The 22,207-nt window shown below is 54.8% G+C and overlaps 2 protein-coding genes across 3 annotated transcripts in view; both read left to right on the top strand.

Annotated features, from left to right (window-relative positions):
* FUBP3 (far upstream element binding protein 3) overlaps positions 1-4,923 on the top strand; it is a 38,117-nt gene extending 33,194 nt beyond the window's left edge. For both annotated transcript variants that reach the window (XM_062641157.1, XM_062641156.1), the window contains exons 17-18: positions 2,137-2,264; positions 3,292-4,923. In XM_062641157.1, coding sequence (XP_062497141.1) covers positions 2,137-2,264; positions 3,292-3,300 — 137 coding nt within the window. In that variant the 3' untranslated portion in view covers positions 3,301-4,923. The remainder of the gene's footprint in view (positions 1-2,136; positions 2,265-3,291) is intronic.
* An 8,656-nt stretch (positions 4,924-13,579) lies between these two features.
* Positions 13,580-21,944, top strand: PRDM12 (PR/SET domain 12). Its single transcript, XM_062641514.1, has 5 exons — positions 13,580-14,094; positions 14,907-15,097; positions 15,945-16,100; positions 19,850-19,961; positions 20,450-21,944. Exons 1-5 carry the CDS (start codon positions 13,881-13,883, stop codon positions 20,830-20,832), a joined length of 1,056 nt encoding a protein of 351 aa, XP_062497498.1. The 5' UTR covers positions 13,580-13,880; the 3' UTR covers positions 20,833-21,944.
* Positions 21,945-22,207: the final 263 nt, after the last annotated feature.

Raw genomic sequence — 22,207 nt, 5'->3', positions numbered from 1 at the left:
AGGCAGTCTTGGTAAGGAGAGAGGACAGACGGGATAACGCTGTGCTTTAAGCAGCCTTCGCCGCTTTCTCCTGCTGCAGATCGCAGTGGTACCCAGTCAGGCCAGGTGGAGTGCATGGAGGGTTATTATAAGACACTGGGTAAATACCTGCCCTTGCACTTTAATTTGCCAACAGGCTCGAGGAGGCTCCTTTCCCTGGGAGCTGCAGCCTGTTTGCCTGCGGCTGTCAGAGAGCCACCGAGTCCTCCGAGTCGCTTCCTAGGGACCGAGCCGAGAGTGCCCTTAGCATGGGAGGAGGGGCAGGCCCCCACCCCCTACACATGTATTTAGATTTTAATTACTTCCCCCATCTCCAGTAAATGAACTGGCCAGGGAAACGTGTTAGAGTGAAGCGCCTTTGGCTGCGTGTCCTTTCAGCCCGCTGCCGACTGTAACGCTGCTCGAAGAAAAGGCATTGAAGGGAGGGCCTTTGTTGGCGTTAGCAGGTGGACAGTTGAGGCAGCCTTGACCTCTGCCAGAAAAGGTCCTGACTTGTAGCGTTGGTCAAGTCTTTTAACCCGCTTTTATGCCTCTGGACAGCACACTGCTGCCCTGTTCCCTCCACCCACTTCACGCTTGCAGTGTATTATTGTCTGCCTTTCCCCCCCCGCCAAACCCCAGCTTCAAAGCCCCCCCTTAGGCTGGTGTCGCAGGGCAGGGCTGTGCCTGGAGCACGGATGGGCTGGGAAGAGCTCTCCCCACTCGTGTCTCCTCTCCTTGCCTGCTGCCCGTGGCTCCTGCTCAGCCTGTGCCTGTCTCTCGCTGCAGTTTCTGTTTGCTGTGTGCTCTGTTCAGGGCTTTCTCTGCTGGCTGTGTGTGCTGCTCAGGGCTCTTGGCTCTGTGGCTGAGGGAAGTGCAGGCATCCCGTGGCTGCACCCAGACTCACCCCTGCGATAGCACTTGGATGTGCTGGGGCTCTCAAGAGGGGTCTCTCTGCTAGTGAAGCCCAAGGTTTTGGGGTCTGTGAGGTCTCTCAGTGCAGGAGATGGTGTCACAGAGCTGGCTGTGGCTGTTAGGAGGGTGTTGTGGGTGTGCAGACTGAGCAGCTCCCAACCTGTGTGCTTCAGCTCGAGCAGGTCCCAGCATGGGGAGGCTTGGCTTGATGCCCTTTAACTGTGCACAGGTGAAGTGAAATCAGGAGCTGGAGCTTTTCCTTGGCTTTCCCTGAACTGAAGATTCCCAATACTGTAAGAAGGTGAAAGCTGCACTGAGAAGTCTGGGCAGCAGAGGTAGATCCAGGGCCTGTCTAGTGCAAAGGTAGATGTCACTGGCTGGAAACTTACCTGTTCCACACTGATGGGCCCTTTGTTGTCATCTCTGCCCAGGCCAACAGAGCCAGCAGCAGAACAGCCATCCCGATTACAGCAAAGCATGGGAGGAGTATTTCAAAAAGCAGAGTGAGTGGAACAGGGTTACTGGAGACGAACAAACCCTTGTTTCAAACAGTTACTGTAATCACATAACTTATGTCTCCATTCCCTGCCATAATTAGCTTCCAATCCTCTACAGAGCCCTTGGGTCCCCTCCTTTTGGTGATGGTGCACGTAGTTCTCCCAGTGGAAGCTCTCAGTTGTGCTTTCTGCTGTTGCAGCCCAGGAGAGGTGCTCCCATTGAACCACAGTCCACAGCAGACCTCGTGTCCGTGCTTGCAGTTGTTCTGCCTGGGGAGAACATAGTGCACAGGGAACAAAAGCCAGGAACCTGAAGCTGGGCTGTTGTGAGGGCAGGAGAGCTCTGTGCACGTGGGGTGACGTGGGCCTGGCTTTCTCCCTCCATTAAGAAGCGGTGGTGCCGACTGCTGGATCTGCTTTTGCTGCTGTGTTGCTGGTGCCTTTGGGCCGAGGAGGAAGGGTGCAGGTGCTCAGACCGTGTCCCTGCAGCTGCAGGAATGGTGTCTTGGTGCTTGCTGGCTGCTGTGGGCTTGCAAGGCCAGCTCAGAGCCTGTCCTGTCTTACCCACCCAGCAGGGAGCTGCTGCCGTTCTTCCAGATGTCTGCAGCTGGCTCTTCTTTAAGCTTTACAGAAGGAGATCCTAAGCCTGGGCTTGGTCTTAAGGAATTGTTCACCTCTTCCTTTTCCCTTCTTTTCCTCCATCCAGGTCATGCTGCCAGTGCTGCTTCTCAGGCAAGTTCCCAGCCGGACTACACAATGGCTTGGGCAGAGTATTACAGACAGCAAGCTGCTTACTATGGGCAGACACTAGGGCAGGCTCAGGCCCACAGCCAGGTCTGTATTCCTGTTCCCTGAACCCCACTGCTCTTTCCTGTAGGGAATTGGGTGCATTGGCCTTGTCCTGGTGTGTGGACTCTGCTTTGGGCTCACATGGTGAAGGCAGAGGTATTTTGTGGCTGAGGAACGAAGTGCTCAGCATCAGAATCTTATTGCCCTATACAGAGTGAGGGGGGTTTCGGGAGGGGATTAGGAGGTTATTTCCTGGGGGCCTTTCCTTATAACCCCCTGGCTACTTTGGGGAATAAAGGAATGATGGTGCCAGGCTGGCGAGGTGGCACAACACTGGCACATCGCGCAGTGCAGGTCTGTATGTGCAGGCTTTGCCTTTCCTCCTGCGGGCTTTGAGCAGGGATCAGGGGTGCTCTTGCTTGGGGAGGGAGCAGCCTGTCCTGAAAGGGAGCAGAAAACTGTTGGAATAACAATTCGGATTAACCAGTTGCCAAGTAAAATCTCAGCCCAGTACAGGGCTGAGTGGGATTTATCCTGCTCGCCCCCGCAGAGCTTTCCCGCGTGCCGGGGTTGCAGGGCGAATGTCTTAGCATTTGGCAGAATTCATGTGCAGAGCACACGCACACCTTGGTGCGATCCAAGCTCCCCACTGATCCGTGCTTGCACCCTGACTCCGTGGGGCAGGAGGTGGTTGGGATGCCCCTGGGCTGCCAGCCCTGTCCTCAGGCAGCGGCGGCCGCTCGGCACCGCCGAGGTCGAGCTTGTTGCGGGAACCGGCGCTTGCCGCGGGCGCTGGCCAAGGGTGAGCTGGAAGTGGTGATGAAAGGGAGTTCTCTTCATTCCCCGCTCAACGCCTGGCCCTCCGGAGAAGAGAGATCTTGTTCCATGGGAGCCTTGCAGAGCCCAGGGCTCAGATCTCTTCCATAGCGGCTCCGAGCATCGCTGGAGGTGCACATCCCGCTCGGCTGGAGCGGGGAATGAGAGACCTGCCTGTGTCCGGGAGGGAGGAGGCTTGCACAGCGTAAAGAATTGGCTGCCGCTGAGTAACTTTTCCTTTTCCCTCCCTCTTTAGGAGCAGTAGAACAAGGTCCTCGTGGCAATTTTATTTGGGGGTTGTTTTTTGTTTTGTTTTCTTTTTCCTTGGAATCATTGTGGAAGAAAAACCTTTTTGTAACAGAGGTTTCTAGATTTGCAGCCTTTTGATGAAGACTTTTCCGTCTGTGAAACACTAGTGGTAGGATAATCTATACTGAACTTTGCTAAGGAATCAGGAGCAATTTAGTCACGTACTAAACTCATGGACGCGCTGGTCATTTTTGTTTCCAAATTTGTTTTAAAGAGAGAAATCATGAGAATCAATAATAATAATAATAATAAACCTCCGGGATCCTTTTTGGAGAGAAGCCAGAGAATTTGCCGGCACCAAAACGCACCCCAGAGCTGTGACATTTCAACACGTTGGGTTATTTTTGTGTGTGTGTGCTCTTATTTTGGGAGGGGGGGGGTATTTCCCCTCTTCCTTTTTCATTCTCAATCTTTTCTGTTCTGACAGAAAGTGGCTTGGAAGTCTTAGGTGGTATGTAACAAATCCTAAAAAAAAACAGGAAAAAAAGAAAAAAAAAAGAGAAAAAAAAGGTTTTAAACAGTATTTAAATATTCTTAAATATGTAAATTCCTGAAATGTTTTACTTCTAATTCCGTGTTCTTTGGCTGTCTTTTTGATTTTTATTGCGTTATTTTGTAAGGACTATGTATTGTAATTAATGATGTGAATTCTGTATTGAGACAGGGACCGTTTCGCTGTCAGGCAAGTGAGGGGCTGGGAAGGGGGGGGGTACCCACACGTTTTGTAGGGTTTGTATAATTTCTAAGAGTCTAAAGGGGTAATATAAAGCGGTGTTGATTTTGTAGCAGTCCCGTTCCTCCCTCCCGTTGCATTTCTGGATCTAAGACCTCCAAGCTTGGTTTAAAAAATAATAATAATAATAATAAAAAAAAAGAAAATAAATTAAAAAAAAAAAAAGAATTTAAAAAAATAAAACTTTCCTCTATGCTCAGAAATATAAATACTGTTATTTTTAATATTAAAATGAATCTGCTATTAGTACCTTTAACAAACACTGTGGAACGCGGAGAGAAAAAAAGAAACCATATAAAAGGTAGTAACTATTTTTTAATTCCAAGGTGGTTTTGTTTTGGGGGTTGGTTTTTTTTGTTGGGTTTTTTTTTTTTTGGCTTTTTGTTTTTCAGTTCTTTTAAATATTTTCTTATCTAATATTTGTCAGATTACCTAGAGAAGAAATGAATCTAGTATTAACCACAGTACGCGCTGAGTACTTTTGATTTAATAAAAGGGATAATATGATTTTTCTGATGTTTACTGTAGTGTTTCTTGTACAGATAACAGTGTATTTTTAAAGGAGAAACGGAATCGAAGCTATTATTTTCTTGCCTTTCTCATTGCCCCGCGGGACATTCCGTTTTGCAATGTACTGAAGTTACCGTTCTTGGGTTCTTTCCTTCTGTTTTCTGGTTTCCTTATGCTTGAAATGTCTAACTATACAAAAAAAAACCCAACCAACTGCAATTGGGTAACGTCGAGCATGGTGTTTAAACACAAAACGTGTTCTTTTTATTTGACTGACAGTTGCATTTTACACTCTATATAATAAAATCTCCACAAGGTGTCTTGTGGCTCAAGTTATCTCCGGTCTGGTTGCCTCGCTTTACTCCCCGCGGCCCTCGAGCCTTGGTGCTCGGTGAAGTCGGCTCGAGCCTCGGCTCTGGTGAGGCTCCATCAGTGTCACATCCGAGCATCTCTGGGTACCATCACAGTGAGGTGCTGTGATTGCAGCTGTTAAAGAGCTGGTTTAATCAGGGGCTGGTTGCTGTAATGGAGGTTTTATTGCTTGTTGAGGAGGTGGCAGCACCGGGTTTTAATGCCCTGAACCTGTTGCTCTTCCCTAACTTTGAGGCTGGATCCATTCAGGATTCACCTTCCACGCTGCACACAGTGGGGGACCTGGCTCTGGCCGTCCCCATCCATTTGATCGTGTTACGGAGCAGTAACTTTTAGTTATGACCAAGTTTGGCCAGGACTCCAGCGATCCCTTTGTTATAAAACACAAGTTTTATGCTCTTCCAACCTAAACCAGCCCCATCCACTGCTCCCAGCCGGCTGTAGGGGCTTCCAGATGGGGGGAGGGAGGAAAGAAGATCCCATCTGCAAAGCAGGGAGCGGGAGGCATGTTGAGAGCCGGAAGAAAAGGAGATGTAGCATCTCTAAATATACCTCCAGAGAATCAAGAGAGACATTGAAAGATGGGATAGTAAAAGCCACTTGGAAAGAAGGGAGAGGGGGGAAAAAATGGCTGGAGGAGGGCATAAAGGCTGCTGATGGGAATTGGGAGTGGGCATTACCGAGAAGACTTCCTTCTAATTCATCTTCCAAGCTCTGTGCCAAAACAGCATTTGGCATGGTTCACAGGGAGCAATTGTGTGATAATGAACCCTAAGGTGTCCCTTAATTGAAGACTGAGGATTACAGATTGTGCCCATGGTCGTAAATGGCGCAGGATGGTGGGAGGATGCATTTTCTTAAATGTAGCTGTAAGTACAGATGAGAGAGGCTCCCCAGTGAAATACCCGCCCGATGAATTATGGAAATATCTCTTTCTGATGCAAGCTTTTATCGAGGGGGTGGGGAGGCCAAAGAAATAGTTTGCAAGGCTTTGAAACTGGGCCTGTCATTAGGATGGTGCCGGCAAAGCTGAGGTTTCAGCAGCACTCTGCTGCCCTGGCAGCCCAAAGGGCTTGAAACCAGCCCAAGTTCTGCAGTTTGTTGTTCCATTACTGCTGCCTGCTCGGGGCAGAGGGGCTGCAGGCGTTCAGCCTCTTTCTGTTGGGCTGGAGAGGAGGTGAAGAGAGGTTTTGGCATCTCACAGGGACTGGTGGCCTCTGGGTTCCTCCAGACGCTGCTGCCTTCTTGCCCTGGGGGCTGCTGTGGTGGCCAATCCCACCCCATGGCACCTCGTGTCTTGCTCAGGGGGTCTCTGGCAGCTCCTCATTGCACAGCTCAGAAGCTGCTGTGGTGCCTTCAAGCCACATCCGTGGTCTCCAAGAGAGGAACTGAGTGTCCTGCTCAAGTTTAATCCCCCAGTGAAGTGGGTCAAGCATCGGCTGCATTAGGGCCTGTGACGGGGGGGGTTTGTCTGCCCCTTGGGCAGGAGCTGGGCGCTGCAAGGAGCAGGTCCTCAAGGAGCCATGTAGGAGCATGGTGGTGGGGACAGCACGGGGCCGTGCCTGGGTGCTAAACCCAGGGGACCGCAAGATGCTCCCGCAAAGGAGACCTTCAGCTTGGGGAACGCTCTGCCTTCGGATCACAGCACCCAGGGATGGAGGGACCATGCTTAAAGGCCACCCCAGGTGAGTCCCTGTGCATTGGTGCAGCAGCTCTTCAGGCACAGAGAGGCCTCTTACTGAATAGAAGCTTCCTGTGCTCCTTCTGTCCCAGCAGCAGCCTCCCAAAGCACATCACTGATGATGGGCTCACGATGACCCTGGTGCTCTCCTGTGCTCTGTATTGGGTGTGCCTGAGCAGGCAAAGGCTCTTTTGGGAGCAAAAGGGAGACTTTAAGGCATCTGAAAGATCTAAAAAGAGCCTTCAGATCGCCTAAAATACTTCCTTTAATGTTGCATGATTTGAGAGCGAGCTGCGTCATGGACGTTGCAGGTTAAACCGAGACGGGGATTGAAGGAGACGAGCAGGCACGAGGCTGTGGGGTTGGGATCTTTCTCTCCCCAAGTATTAAATATTTAATTGCATTGAAGCAACGGTGTAGTTACAGTAAATCTGGGGGTGATGGCGGCGTGGGCATGGGGAGAACGCAGGGTGTTTTAACACGAAGCGTCTTGATGCGATGGGGATGCTGGCAAGGTCCCACTTGGTTCATCTCGCCCTTGAGGGGATACTGGGGGCTGTTGGTCCGTGCAGGGTGAGAAGTTGAGGTCTCACAGGGACCTGTGCAGGTGAAGGCATTGGTGTACCCTTTAGCAGGGTTTTATTCCACATAAGGAGCTGTTGAGCCTTTATTTGGCTGGCTTGGAGGGGGTTCCCCTGGGTTTGCAGTGAGGTGCAGGGTGCCCATCACAGAGGGGGCATTTCTCTGAGCTCCTAGGGTTGGGAAGCACACAAAGGGGATTCTCCGTGACTTTTCATGCTGGAAATCAGCAGAAACTGGAGCTGTGCGATGTGAAGATGAAACAGCCACGGCTCCTGCTCTGTTGGTGAGAGGAGATGGGCACTGAGCCTTTGCCCTTGTCCCAGCAGCACCTCGGTGGGTGCTGGGGATGGAGGGGGGGTCATGGGAAGGGATGAGGACCCTGGGACAAGGGGGACCGGGCAGCAGGTGCCCAGATCCCCCCCCACACACCTTGTCTGGAGCACCAGGTTCAAGGCAGGTGACCCAAAAGAGCATCTTGGTGTTGATGTGGGGCCCAGGTTCCACCACCCCCCCACAGTTTAACTTCCCACCCTGCCCCTCATCATTGAGGAAATCCCATTTCAAGGCTATGAAGCAGCCTCCGATGTTCACAGGGGCCGGTGGCTCCCTTTAATCCCGGCCGGGCGCAGGTGCCGCGGTGCCAGGGGATTCGATGGTCCCTTCCCTTTGTGGGAGCCATCACTCGCCGCCGACCGAGCCCCGGTGAGCAGCACCGGCACCAGGGCTCCTTGTTGGGCCGTTCACCTGCTGTGGAGTCACTGCATGGGGACACAGGAGCTGCAGGAGGCTTGTGTAAGAGCGGAGATGAGGAACAATTCCTTCCCCAAAGGGTGCTCAGGCATTGGAGCAGGGCAGTGCTGGCGTTGCCATCCCTGCAAGTGTTCACAAACGGCCTGCCCCAGGTGCTGGAACACTCCAGGCTGGTGTCTTGGTACAGTCACCGGGGTGGATTTCAGTGCAGCGGCACAGGCTGGTGCTTCAGGAGAGGTTACAGTGGGATGCAGGAGAGATGGTGCTGGGATGTGACTGTGCCGGCCCCAGGTCACTGCCCGACGGGAGGAAAAGGTGCAGGGATTTTCCTGCTTCCGCATCCAAATGGGGCAGAAAGGCCCTTGTGGGGCTGTTTCACACTCGGTGCTTCCCAGCAGCTCAGCAAGGGCCTTGTGATGCTGGCATCCAACCGCCCTGTGCCTCAGCACAACGCATGGCCAAGGAGTTACACCGCAACCGTGTTCCTTTCCGTGCCCCATGAAGCAGTCGGATGCAGCCGGGAATGTCGTTTCTTTGCCTCCCATTTGCCGTTGTGGCACCCTCGCCAAAACAACCCTGGAAATGCTGCTGAAAGGAAAGGAAAAACAGGCAAGAAATGAACGGAGGGGAGAGCTCTCAGCATCCCTGATCGGCTCCGCGGCCTCCCGCAGAGAGAAATGGAGGCAAATAATGCCCTAAAGCTCCTTTCCCATCGGTGCAATCAGCCCGCCCGGTTCGCATGGGCTGCAGCGTTCCGTGCTGGAGGGTCATGGCTCCACCGCACCAAACCCTTGCCCAGGGTCACCCTGAGCCCTCCCGCTGCTCCTGGCCCCTCGGAGGGCAGCAGGGATGGGCAGCACGGCACAGTGCTGTGGTCTGCTCGGCTCCATCCCATGGATGTGACACCCTGGGGATGGCCGCTCTCCGTTATGGCCCTGGGGAGGTGGTAGCGCATCCTCTCTGCCATCCACCCGCATTGGGACAGGGAGGGGGGATGCTGAGGGCTGCCCTGGCGCAAGGGGTGCTCCCATGGGACTCTCCTTGGTACCCCAGGGCAGCTATGGCCCCATCAGCACATGATGAATGGGGCAGCGGGGCTGTGTGTGCCCCACAGGGGTAGGTGGAGGTGCAGAGCAGGGGGTCTCACCCTATAGGGGGACATGGGGATGGGCAAGGGGCAGCCACGCCAGCCCCCCAGCCGAGGCTCATCCCAAGCATTGCCTCATCCCGAGCATCACCTCATCCCCCCCCACGGCTCCTGCTGCGGGCGGTGGGAGCGCTCCCGGCCGCAGGTAACATTTGGGCACATTCCCATAACCGAGTGCTGCCAACTGGTGCAGCAGCAGGGCCAGAGCCCCCTCTCCAGCGCTGCTGTTTGCTTTGCAGCCTCCTTAGCCCCTATTGAGGCTTTTCAGCTCTGGCCCCTTCAGAGGGTTTAAGTAGGTAAAACCTGAGGAAGAGGCTATTTTCCTCCCTCCCTTTTGAGCCCTGCCTTGTGCCCAAAAGGCCCCCTTGTTTCACGCGTGCCAGTCACCTGGCTGGGCCCCCAGCCTCTTTCTCTCCCAGCCTCCCTTTTCTTTCTCCTTTCTCTCTTTTGACTTTTCCAGGAGCCCTCGCTCTCCAAACGAGCTTCAGATTGGATCCAGATTGAGGTCCCTTTGTCTTTCAAGGGTTGTACTAAGCTAATTAAATGTGATCCCAACAAATAAACGCAGATCTCCCCATTACATTCAGGCCTGCCTTTCAGGCAGCACCGGGCGGCCCCTCGCCCCCGCCCGCTGCGCACAGGGTCCCCCTCATTGAGTCCTGGCCATTGAAAGCACTGCCAGGATTTCTTTTGTGCCGGGGGTCTCCGAGCCCTTTTTCCATCAGAAAAGACCCCCAAACAGCAGCTCGGCCTTTGTGAGTTCGCAAGCAAACGCCAAAGAAAAGCCCCCTGAATGCTTTAATAAATGACACATTTAGCAACTTCGGAGGCGCCTGGCTCCTGCGGCAGCCGCAGGGGTGCAATGATCCCTCCTGCCCCTCCTTCCCTCCGGCTCCCGGGGCATTTGCAGCCCGTGGAGGTGAGGGGGATGCGGCCAAAGCAGTGACCGGCCCCGCTCCGGGCCTGGCTGTCGCCGCCGTCCTCCTCTCCCGCGGAGCTCGGCGGGGAGTACGGGGCAGGTGATGGGGTCGTCCTTGCCGCACTGCTCCGGCCGCGGGTACCAGGGCCCGGGGCAGCGGGCAGGGCGCAGAGGGGCGGCCGGGGACGGGGAGGTTTTGCACTCAGACCCCGTCTGTGCCTTCGCCTGGTGGTAGCGCTGGCAAATCCAAACCCGTGTTTAATGACACGCAACCCCCCCCCCCCCCCCCCCCCATCGGGGGCTGCGCTGGACTTTTCTCAGCTCAACTAATATCTTTTTAATGACTTTGGGAGGGGGCAGAGCCCGGCTCTGCCCTAGAGCCTGGATTGCTCCAAACAGATGTTGGGGCAGAGGGAGGGGGGATGCTCTTCCCTGCCAGGGACTTTCTTCTGGAGTTCAAACGAGAGGGGAGCTTTCAATCACCGCTAAAAATGTATTTCTCCCCATTGAACAATGGGCTCCTTTCTGCGCCCGGGGGACTCGGCTGCGATCGCGTTTCTGCTGCGGGGAGATGAAACCTACGGGTTTAGGGCAGGAAAACTCAGCTCCGAAAAGGGCTCTTCCTTGCGCCGGTTATTTCGCAGCTCCGCATACCGCCCGCCTTCACACACACCCCCCCACACCCCCCCCCCCCCCCAAATGATAAATTAAAAGAGCGCAATAACGAAGAATTAACATTGATTCCGCGGCCGGAGCCGTTCCCCGCCGCGCTCGGGAGCCGCCGCAGCGTTCTGCGGTAGAACCGGGCAGGGGGAGAGGAGCGAGCATCCCTCGGCCCGGGGCAGCGGCGGCCCCACAAGAGTTAAATTTTAAAGCAAATCAAATTCCCATTGGCCACTGTATATTATCTCAGCAGTCTTCATTTGATACCTCTTTAATACAGAAAGGAGCTTTTCAAGCCCCTTTTCTCTCTTTTCTCCCCGCCGCTCTTTAAGAGCAATAAATGTTCGACTGCAATAACTATAAATCAATCTCCGCTCTGTTCAAATCCTATTCATGCGAAGGGCTGGAAGAGGGGCGAGAGCTCCCCCCCTTACCCCCCGCCCCCCAAAAAGCAGCTGCTGGGCTCTAATCTCCTTTCTTGCACTGTCATTCACCCTCATTTTTCCTCCATCACCCCATCCCTGCAATCTTTTCTTGTTTTGCTTTTCTTTTCTCTCTTTGCTGCATTATGATCCCATGTCTCCCCTCATCAGACCCCAACCTTGTCCAGATCCTGACCATCCCCTTGTAGGCTGTGAAAGAAAAGAAGAGTCCATGGATGTCAAATTGGTCTCAAAAAGACCATGAAAGATTGATTTGCTCCACTTTTCTTCTGCCTGACATTATTTCTGAGGGTCCTGAATGGGAAACCAGAAAGTCTGGGACTGGAATAAAGATGTTCTCTCTGTAAGGGGGAGACGGGGGGGAAAAAATGCCCATTTACTCCTGGCCCATCAACCCTGCAAAACAGAGCAAAAGAAAAGAGGACTGTGGCTATTCAAAGTCAGACCAATATGTACACCTCCCAACAATATGCCAATATACTGAGGGCTTCTCTATTAACACCCATGAATATTAAAGTGCTCACTAAACGCTCAGAAGGAACTTTGGGAATATACACATGAAAATACAAGCAGCATTGTGCGGGGCTCAGAACAATGGGGCGGCGATAATGGCCCTTCTCTATTAACAGCCATGAATATTAAACTTGTTTCCTCTTAAATGTTAAAAAGGAGGGATAGCTGCGATATTAAAAAAAAAAAGAGAGGGATGAGGAGGGGGCACACCAAAGCACCTTCCTAGGACCGGGAAGAAGCTTTGGGAAACAGCTGGGGATATTTAAAACCACGCGGAAAATGGAAGGGTTTTTCTTTCCCATCTTTTTTGCCATCACCCCCCTCCCGCATCCCCGCATCCCCCGCAGCCGGGCCGAGCTGCAGCGCAGCCCCGCAGGGGTTTTAAGGGCATCTATTATATTTTTTGTCCCGGGATAACTTGAGGGAGGGGGGGGAAATCCTTAAGGAAAAAGGCAACGCGAGGGATCGGCTGCTCGGCGGCCGCAGGAAGCGCTGGCTGCGGGAGCTTTCCACCTGATGCGTTCTATTTAGCGAAGCTGCGATGTTCGCACGCGGCTGGCGGCTCCCGTAGCCAAAATCCAGTGAAATAAACCCAAATAAACTCCTCTCTTAATGCACATTAAACCCCAAAGCAAGCCCGGCAGGTTGTTAACCTCCCCTTTCCAGGGGAGGGCTGCCTGTCTCCGGGCAAACACGCTCCGTAACCGCAGGTTTAGGTTGATTCCTGCCATTTGCCCCTCTTCTTGATTGGGCTAATAGAAATAATTGCACCTGGGCTGTAACATCATTTTCGCCTGACAAGGGGAGAAGCTGCCCGACAGCCTCACCCGATAAATACCCACCGGGGCCGTGGGATTAGAGGGATTGGATTGTGCCAGTTTCTTGCCCCGGCCCGGTTCGGCCCCGCGGGGTTACAGTTGCAGGAGCCGTCTTTGAGAGCTTGAGGAATTTGGGGACCCATCCTTCTTTCCTCCCCCCGAGCTCAGCCCTTTACAGCCCCTCGTCCCCATGAAAATCAAAAGAACAAGGCTAAGGAGAGGGCTCTAAGCTCCGACACAGCAGGATTGGGTTTAAATCCAGCAAAGATTAACCCTTTGCTGAGTTGAAAGCTGCGGGCCCTAAGCGGGGGAGAGTACTGAGTTTTGGGGGGCCATTCTAATGTCACCTTCCCGGGGAGCACGGTTGGCCGGGGAATGGTTTTGGGTGCGGGAATGAGGGTGCTGTGGTGGCATAGCCCCGGAGATGCTCAGGATACTGTTGTCGTTGTGGGGAAGTGGAGGATCCACTCTTGCCCCTTCCACCCGTAGGCACAGCTCGCGGTCGTTCCCACCTTCCCTGGGTAAATGCAACGGGGATGCGGGATTCGGAACGGGCCGGGCTGGAGGCTGCATCCGGGAGAGCCCGGCCCTGGTTGCATGCGGGAAACAGCCCCGAGGGTGCGTCCCCTCTCACTCTGTGCTTGGGGACCCTCCCTAGGATTTGGGGGGCAGCGCCGACCCCTCCCGGGGTCTCTGGTACCGACCCTTCGGCTCCGGGATGCGGGGGGCAGTGGGGATCCGCGGCGGCTCAGGGCTCACCGGGGGAACTCGGGTCCGTTCTCCCGGGGCCGCGGGGGCCCGAAGCCGCTGAGCAGGGCTGAGAGACGGCCCCGGCTCCTCTGATTTCGTTGTGATGCGCAGCGGCCCCAAAGCGCCGCGTTTCACCCCCAAAAAACGAGCGCAGGGACCGGGTGGGGAGCGGGGCCGGGCCGGAGGGGGCGCCCCGTCTGTGGGGCACCGGGGGGCTCATTGCTGCCCATTTCGTTGTCTTTTCGCCGTTCCCAGCGGGTGGCCGGGGGCAGGTGCCCGGGTTTGCGTTTGCCTGGGCCAGGGGGGTGCGAGGGGCCGAAGCGGTGCGTGTGTACATGTGTGTATATACGTGTGTATATATATGTATATACGTGTGTATGTGTGTGCATGCGTGTGTGCTCGCCGTGTCCCTCCCTCCAGCCACCCCACCCCCGGGGAGGGGAGGGAAAAGAAGAAGGGGAGGGGGGGGGCTCCGACGGCTCGCCTCGCTCCGGCAGCCCCAGTCTCTCCGCCAACGTCAGGGAGGTCATTAATAACCAATTAGGAGGGTCAATGAAGCTCATATATAGCCGGGCGGGAGCCACCGAGCCGCACGGAGCCCGGCCCGCCGCCTGCGCCCCGCCGAGCCCGGCCCGCCCGCCGCTGCCTCGCCCCCATGATGGGCTCGGTGCTCCCCGCCGAAGCGCTGGTGCTCAAGCCCGGGCTGAAGCCGCAGGGGCTCTCGCTGGCAGAGGTGATCACCTCCGACATCCTGCACAGCTTCCTCTACGGCCGCTGGAGAAACGTCCTGGGCGAGCAGCTCTTCGAGGAGAAGAGCAGCCCCAAGACCGCCTTCACTGCTGAGGTCCTGGCTCAGTCCTTCTCCGGAGGTGAGTGCGCACCCCACACACACACACACACCCGGACCCCCTTCCTCATCCTCGGGACGGGCCCCCCCAGTGCCCGGCGGCGGGACGTGGCTGCCGGCGCCCGGCTCTCCCCAGCCGTGTAATAGCAGTTGACTGGGGAAGAAGGGCTTTAAATTCATTTGGTTAACTTGGGCTTGACCTGAGAAAGTTCCCACTTAAACCGCGGGCTGGGGGGAGCCGGGGGGGGGACGACCCGTATTCAGCCGCCCGGGACAATATCTTTTCTCTCGCCCCGGCACCGCCGGGGCGTCCCGGCTCCCTTTTCCCCCTCTCGGATTTTCTGTTCCTCTCTTAATTTACCATGAAGGCTAATTCCATTTCCATTCACTATATGTCAACCATCTCATCTCCCCATTTTGTAAGAGGAATTCCTGGGCCCTTTTAAACAAGCCCTTGCGCCATTCAGGCACAATGTACCGCTACAGCATTCCTAAAGGACTAATGAATTTAGAATTAGCAATTTCTTTCTAGTTGAGTTTAATGAATGCAGATCACTTTAACAGCATGACAAATTGCTGGATGGGGCGAAATAGACACCATTTAACCTCCTTTCTCAGCCCCGTTCCCTCGCCCGGCCGGGGCTGCTTTTCCCAGGTATCTCCTCAATGCCCCGGGGGGAACCTTGTACCGCTTTGTAGGAGCCCGGTTGGGCGTTTCAAAGGCTCAGCCCCGGGATTTGGGTCCCCTCGGGCTTCCCCGCGGTGGGGTGGGCAGGGGGTGAATGGAAGGAGGGCGGCAGGTCCCGGTCCGAGCCCCCTTGCCGCTGCCCGCAGAGGTGCAGAAGCTGTCCAGCCTGGTGCTGCCGTCGGAAGTGATCATCGCCCAGAGCTCCATCCCCGGGGAAGGGCTCGGCATCTTCTCCAAGACCTGGATCAAGGCTGGCACCGAGATGGGACCGTTCACGGGCAGGGTCATCTCGCCCGAGCATGTGGACCTGTGCAAGAACAACAACCTCATGTGGGAGGTAACGACATCCCCAGTATCCCCAGCCCCGGGGAGCAGCAGGGATGTGGTGCCGGGGCCCACGGGCTTTGCCCTGTGCTTGTGTGCTGTCAGGCACCCTCCCTGTGCCTCCCCGCCCGTGCGAAGGGCTGGCTTCCTCCAGGGCAGGTGGGGTTGGGAGACCCAAGGCCTTCTTCAGCTCTCAGGGTGCATCCAGCCCTGTCCTTCCCCGTGCACAGCGCATGAAAACAGCTCTGCCTTGTCCCCTGCTTTGTCCCAGCCCCGGTGCTCTTAACCTCAAATGAAGCCATGGGGTTCTGAGCTGCCAGGACATCATGCTGGGTTGATGCCCAGAGGGTAGAGGTTTTTTTTCCTCTAGTTATATTTGTTTCACTCGGTGTCAGACTTGCACTTCTTAATGATTATTATAAATTTATGCCTAATAGAAACTTGCCTCACCTTTCCTACCATGCTGCAAAGCTTCTTCCCCTGAGGTCCAGGTCTGGCAGGCACCATTCCAGGGATACTCTGGCTCCCATGGGCAGCAGCAGGGTGTTGCCCCCCCTTCTGCAAAGGGGCATTGAGGCCAGGAGCTGCGTTATCCCCGTGGGCATGGGCTGGTAGGGCCAGCTGCGCCTGCAAAGCAGAAGCAGAGCTCCTTTCTTCAGTTCCCATGCGGCTGTGTGGTCCAGCACCATGAGCAGGAAGGGTTTGGCAATTTCCTGGCTGCTGGAAGGGTCTCAGCGCTGACGCTGTGCTGGCTTTGAGCTTGTCCCTGTCCACCCAGGGATGTTATCCCAGGTGCAGGAGGTGATGAGGTTCATTCCATTGTGGCAGCATTGCTACCAAATGTTCTTTTGCCTTCCCAGGTCTTCAATGAAGATGGCACTGTGCGGTACTTCATCGATGCCAGCCAGGAGGACCACCGCAGCTGGATGACCTACATCAAATGTGCGCGGAACGAGCAGGAGCAGAACCTGGAGGTGGTCCAGATTGGGAACAGCATCTTCTACAAGGCTATTGAGGTAAGCGGGGCAAGGAGCAGCAGCAGCAGGGGACCCCACAGACCCTCCCTTTTCCTTTTGGGCTGCTGCTGTGTGTCTGTGGGAGCACAGGGCAGCTTTGCTGTAGCCGGCACCCAGACCCCCTGGCACAGGCGGGCCCTGCAGGGAACAGCCATTGCATGAGCTTCAGGGAACAGCAAAGGACCCTTCTTCTCTCTGTTCCCTTTCAGTGGGTTCATGGGATGATGTGTGCTGAGCAGAGGGAGAGCAAACAACACCAAGCCTGTTTTTGGGGTGTAAAGCATAAGAGCTGGAATCCTGGTCCAGGAGGGGATTTGGTCAGGAGAGGGGCGTTGATGTCCTCTTGATTTTTGTGCAGAACCCTCTTCTCTGCAGCAGGGCAAGTATGGGGAGTCCTGTGCCCCTGCAAAGCTTTTGCCCAGGGTCATAAGCAACTCTGTCTGTAAACAGCAGAATCAGACCTTTGGGAGCCAGGCAGGGAGCGGTGCTGGTACCCCCCTGCCTTGGGCTACCCACAGTGGGGCTGTGGAGAACGGACCGACTCTGCCTGACTCATCCATGTGCTCCTGTATCAAGTGCTGGCAGAGGCACGGGGACAGGCACTGGCTCCCAGGGATGTCCCAGGGCGCAGGTTGTCATGCTGTGGGATTAAAGCTGGAGGTACCCACAGCTCCCTACGGGAGATGTTGGGATAGAGATGGGAGCCTGGCTCCCTAGCTTTATTGATGCCACCTTCGTACAGGTCACACAGCACCAGTGGTGTGACAGTGGGGACCAGCCCTGCTTGTGTTGAGTGTTCCCGTAACCCGGTGCTGTTGCAGGTGGAGAAGGGTGGTAGCTCGGGGAGGTGTCACAAGAGGGAACGTCTCCCAGTGCTGTGGGACTGTTTCTGGTATTGGGTCCATACCTGCATGGGCTGCTGCCCTGCCTGCAGCTGGGAGAGGCTCTTGGCTAGGAAAGAGTGCAGGTGCCACTGGTTCTTTGGAAGGGCAGCTCCTGGGATCAGCCTGGGCTCCTAGGCTGTCTTACAGAGGAGTGGATGCTCAAATGCTCCTCAACACAGGACCATGGCCCAATCCTGCACTGAGATAGCATCAGCGCTGGGTGTGGGATTGCTGCAGCAGGATGGGAAAAGCATATTGGGTGGGTGAGAACAGGTATTGTGCTGTGGGAAAGTCCCATATGCCTCTCGGTTCTGCCACCTTTCCCTGCACAGCGCTCAAGCAAGAGCCCCAAGCGCTCCTGTGCTGCTCTCCCCACCCTGAACAACCCTCCATAGGCTTCAACTGTGCCCAGTTTTGAGACCTGATGCTCCCCTGGGCAGCTGTACAATAGTGACAGCAGCTTAATTGCTTCTTATTACTGTTCCTATTCTGCAAAGAAGTAAAATCCACGTGGCCATGGTGTAATTCAGCCATGTATCTCACAGCCTGTGTGAACACGGATGACGGGGCAGATGAGCTGATATCTGGGGAAGTGCATATAGAGGCCCTCTTATAATCATGGTCAGTTTGCAGGCTTGTTCCCAGGGCTGAAGCAGTGAGAGCCAGAGCAGGACAAGTTTAATTCTCTTTGTCATGAGCAGAGATGTTGAGAGTGGTTAACCCCAAGTGATGGGGAGAACTAGGTGTGGGGATGAAGGGTGCCTGTGGCATGGTGCTCCTGCTCCCACTGCCACCAGGTCAGCACAAGAGGAGCAGAAGGGCTGAGGCTTTACATGTTTGACTGCAAGAAAGGGAAGCAAGGAGTGTTTGAGGAGCTGGGTCACAGCCAGGCATGACGGGCTGAGGATCTGCATCTTCCGTGGGCTCCCTATTCACCCCTCTACAGCACACGTGTGCATGCACACACACATGCGGTCCAAAACTGCTTGTTCCAACTCCTTGGAGTTTGTGCACCCAATAAGAAAAGGAAAAGGAGAGGATTTTCCTTTTGTGCTTCTCTCTCCACTTGTTAATCCCCTAATGTGGAGTTGCGGGCACACAGATTATCTGTACCTCGGGCCTCAGCAGCCCCTGTTGTCACCCGTTTTCCTGCCTTGTCACTTCTCTCACCACAAACCCTGAACCGAGAGCACAGCATCACCCTGAGACCAGCCAGAACTGCTCAGTCTTGGGCAGGGGATGCAGTGACCTGAACCTGGGGGTGCTGTGCATGGGCAGTGTCACCCTCCATCCCCTGCCAGCCATGAGGGGCTTACTGATCTCCTTTTCCCCTCCCCATGCAAAGCTTCCTGCCTGCTGCATCCCCTTCCCAGTGGGCACCATGAGCTGGGCCCATGGCTCTGTACCCACCTCTGCTGCACCACCACTGCAGTGCAATATGCCTTAGGGTCTCTTTCTCATCTACCCTCCACAAAATCAGGTTTATTTTATGCCTTTTTTTGCCATTTGTCTTTAATATTCCCATGTGTTTTTTTTCTGTTCCTGCCCTCAACAATTCCAAGCTGCTGCTGCTGGAAAATAAAATGAGAGCAGCAAGTTTTAGCCTTTGGTCTGAAGGCCACGAGATTCCTGCCAGGGCAGTTTAAATTGCTTTGGGGCGTAAGCACACGTGTGCTCGCCTACTGCTGGTGCTCCAGCAGGATAAAACCTGCACACACATGTATGCACCCCTGTAATGTGGTGTGTCCTTTCAGCAATCTTTTATTCTATTTGCTTCTATTAAAAATAACTCATTTTCTGCTAAAAGAAAATGAAACCGCACCAATTTGGGATGCAAGATGATATAGCCTTTCCCGTATTCCTACTCTGCAGCCCCAGTGAGGTCTTTAAGCAGGTGGGCACTTAAACATATGAAGTCAAATTCCTGCTTTCGGGTGCCTAAAATTAGGCACATTATCAGTCTTTGGGTGATGCAACTCGTGAGCTGTGTTTCATGCGGATGATGCTTTTCTTGGTCTACTTGTGTATGGAAAGCTGTTATCTGAAATGCTGGAGTCTCCCATTTCTAAATTATGTTCTTAATGCCAGGGACCTGCAAGGGGAAAATGCATATATTTTGTAAAGTGATGTTATTAGTGCTGCCTGAACCGGTGTCGGAGCACCCAGCTTCCCAGTCGTGGCCGCTTCATGCAGGGAGGCTTGAACGGCATTTTCAGGCTGTTTGCTCCAGCTGCCCCAGCAGTGCAGAACGTAATGGGAATAACAGAGGAATGAGAAGTGCCATCACTTCAGGAAAACTGGAGCATGGGTGGTGCACAGACCTTTTCCTGGCCCTATAGATCTTGGGCTGTTGCAGGCACCGTGGCTTTGGTGTGGGTTGTGGGCAGCATCTCACACCTGTACTACGCTCTCCCGTACCAGTCCCCGATCTCTCCTTTGATCCCTGGGCTGATGAGCCCTTTGCTGGCTCCTTGCTTTGGTCTGTCGCTTGCGCATCCACGCAGTTCGTGGGCCCACAAATGGTTTATTTCTCTATGTCTCTGAGAGCTGCAGGGACCCCAGCTCCACCTGTGTGCTCTGTAGCTGCTTATTTGCTGTCATGTTTGTGGCCCAGCCTGGGGGAGAGCCCAGTGCAGGTTTGTGCCGGCAGTGGATGATGCTGAGCTGTGGCATTGCCTCCAGTGCTGCAGTGTGAGCTGTGCTGTCCCTGCCAGAGAGTACTGGGGACTTGCTGGCAGGTCCCAGACGGCAGCAGGGTCTCGCAGGATATGGGCTATAGCCAGGGTAGGTCTGAAGTGACCGTTCAAGGGTGTTCATCTCTGCACATCGCTGCTCCCAACACGCCATCTCTATATCTCTTTATAGATGATTCCTCCAGACCAAGAGCTGCTGGTCTGGTACGGGAACTCCCATAACACTTTCCTGGGCATTCCAGGTGTGCCAGGGCTGGAAGAGGAGCAGAAGAAGAACAAGCATGGTAGGTAACATTGGAAACAGCCTTGGGTGCAGCATCTCTGCCTGTTCTGCATCAACCATGTCCACAGTTCTGAGGCCACAGGGTGGGCATGGGGCAGGTGTATCCCAGAGGATATGTCAGATTCTGAAGGGAACTGGGGATGACATAGGGACTATGAGACAGATCCATACAGCTTGAGCAGATCCCCAGTAATTCTGGGGGTTGCCCATGGCTGCTGTTAGTGCTGTGGTTGACTGCCTGACACAGCTGGGTGGGGAAAACTGCTTTTTGTGCCCCTCTACAGGGGCCACATGTTGGCTTCAGTGTTTCCCCCTCACCTAAATTCGCATGAGCCCATTCCCAGCTCTGGTCCCATCCTAAAGGCCGAGGAACCAGCCTGTGACCCCAAAGGGAGGCAGTGAAGGGGCTCAGGGTGGTTATTTAGGACTGTCCCATTGGGGTTCAGGCTGTGCCCTGGAGCAGCTCCTGACGGTCCCTATTGTCCCCAGAGGACTTCCACGCGGTGGAGACGGGGGCCAGCACGACGGGGCGCATGCGCTGCGTCATCTGCCACCGCGGCTTCAACTCCCGCAGCAACCTGCGCTCCCACATGCGCATCCACACGCTGGACAAGCCCTTCGTGTGCCGCTTCTGCAACCGCCGCTTCAGCCAGTCCTCCACCCTCCGCAACCACGTCCGCTTGCACACCGGCGAGCGGCCCTACAAGTGCCAGGTTTGCCAAAGTGCCTATTCCCAGCTTGCCGGGCTGCGGGCGCACCAGAAGAGCGCTCGCCATCGGCCCCCCAACGCCTCCCTGCAGGCTCACTCGCCGGCACTGCCCGTGCCCCATCCTGCTTCTCTGGCCCATCACATCCCCACCATGGTGCTGTGAAGCCCTCGGTGCGGCAGCGGGTTTTGGGACAGCAAAGACCGGTGCTGAGGCATGCAGTGGACTAGGGGTGGTTGACCCGTGGCAGAGCTGGGGGGCAGAGGCAGGGCTGCTTTTTGTGTTGGTGGGGTTTTGGAGCATTGCTGTTTGTGTGGGGTATGGTGGGGGGGTGGTGAGGGACCCCCCAGCTCTGAGCCGCACCATGCAGGATGCTCCCTGGGGAGATGCGGTGTAGGATGGGTGCTGCTGGTCCCTGGGGTGAGCAGGGGGACAAGGGACACAGCTGGATGGTGTGTGTGGATGTGCTGGTGCACTGGGGCAACCTAAAAGCTGCCTGGTGAGTCCCGCCTGGGTGTGACACATAACCTGATAGAAGGAAAAGCTGCTCTTATCCCTTCTCCTGCGCTCCAGCAAGCGTCCAGCTGATGCATATCCCACTGGAAGACTGTCACAGCCCCATTCGTGCCTGGTTGGCTCCGGTGGCTCTTTCCAAGGGACCCATTTCCCTCCTCATTGAGCAAAGGGTTGCGTTTGCCCCCACCCTCGCCTGCCCTCCTCCAGCCCTGAGCCGTGCACTGGGGGTTTGCCAGACCCCAGGAGCGATGCCATGGGCAGAGGGGGGGGAACAGGCCATGTTCCACAGGGATGCTCCCCGCTGGAAGTGCCCATCTACGGGCAGGTTTTGTGGGGTCTGATCCCCGGAACGCTTCGGCTGCTCCTTCTGCTGCCCTCCGGGGACAGAGGAAACCGGTCCCTGGGCCAGCTCTGTCCCCAAGGACAACTCCAAGCGCCCTCTGGAGTCCTGCCATAGGCGAGCGGGGAGGGCTGTGTATCATAGAGCTCGACAGAAGCTATTCTAATCTTCATTCTAAGTCTAAGGTGTATAAAGTTCTCACTAAACGGTGTTTTGACTTCCCGAGAAGAACAAGTGTCACTTTAACCGTGTAAATATTTATGTAAACATTATTTACAGAACTTTGATATTATATATTATTTGATTGTATATGTACACAGTGTAAATACATTTGTACCTCTCTCTTGTATTCTAAATAAAAACTACTTGGAACATTTATCGTTTAGAAGAGGGGACAGTATGGAGAGCTTTATTTAGTTAAGGGGGGGAATGTAGTGGTTGGAATGAGTGGAGATTTCAACTAAATAAGAGGTGGATTAGGAGATGTAGCATCATTTGTTGGAGCGAATAGTGCAGTTGGGAAGAGGAAAGACCCGTTTCAGGTATGAAAGAGAAGAGGTGGGTGCTGGCTGCAAGCAGGTACCAGTGTGAGGTCTGGTACCTCCCTGTGCCCACATGTACGCTCTATCTGAAGCAACAGCTATTGAGATCCTTCAGTATCTTCCATGAATTAATGGTTATATT

This window comes from Pezoporus occidentalis, unplaced genomic scaffold (genome assembly GCF_034315485.1).
Source record: "Pezoporus occidentalis ecotype Australia unplaced genomic scaffold, CSIRO_AGI_Poc_V1 ctg68, whole genome shotgun sequence".
Lineage (NCBI taxonomy): Eukaryota > Metazoa > Chordata > Aves > Psittaciformes > Psittacidae > Pezoporus > Pezoporus occidentalis.
The sequence above is the reverse complement of the archived record's forward strand: the minus strand, read 5'-3'. Positions and strand labels throughout refer to the sequence as shown.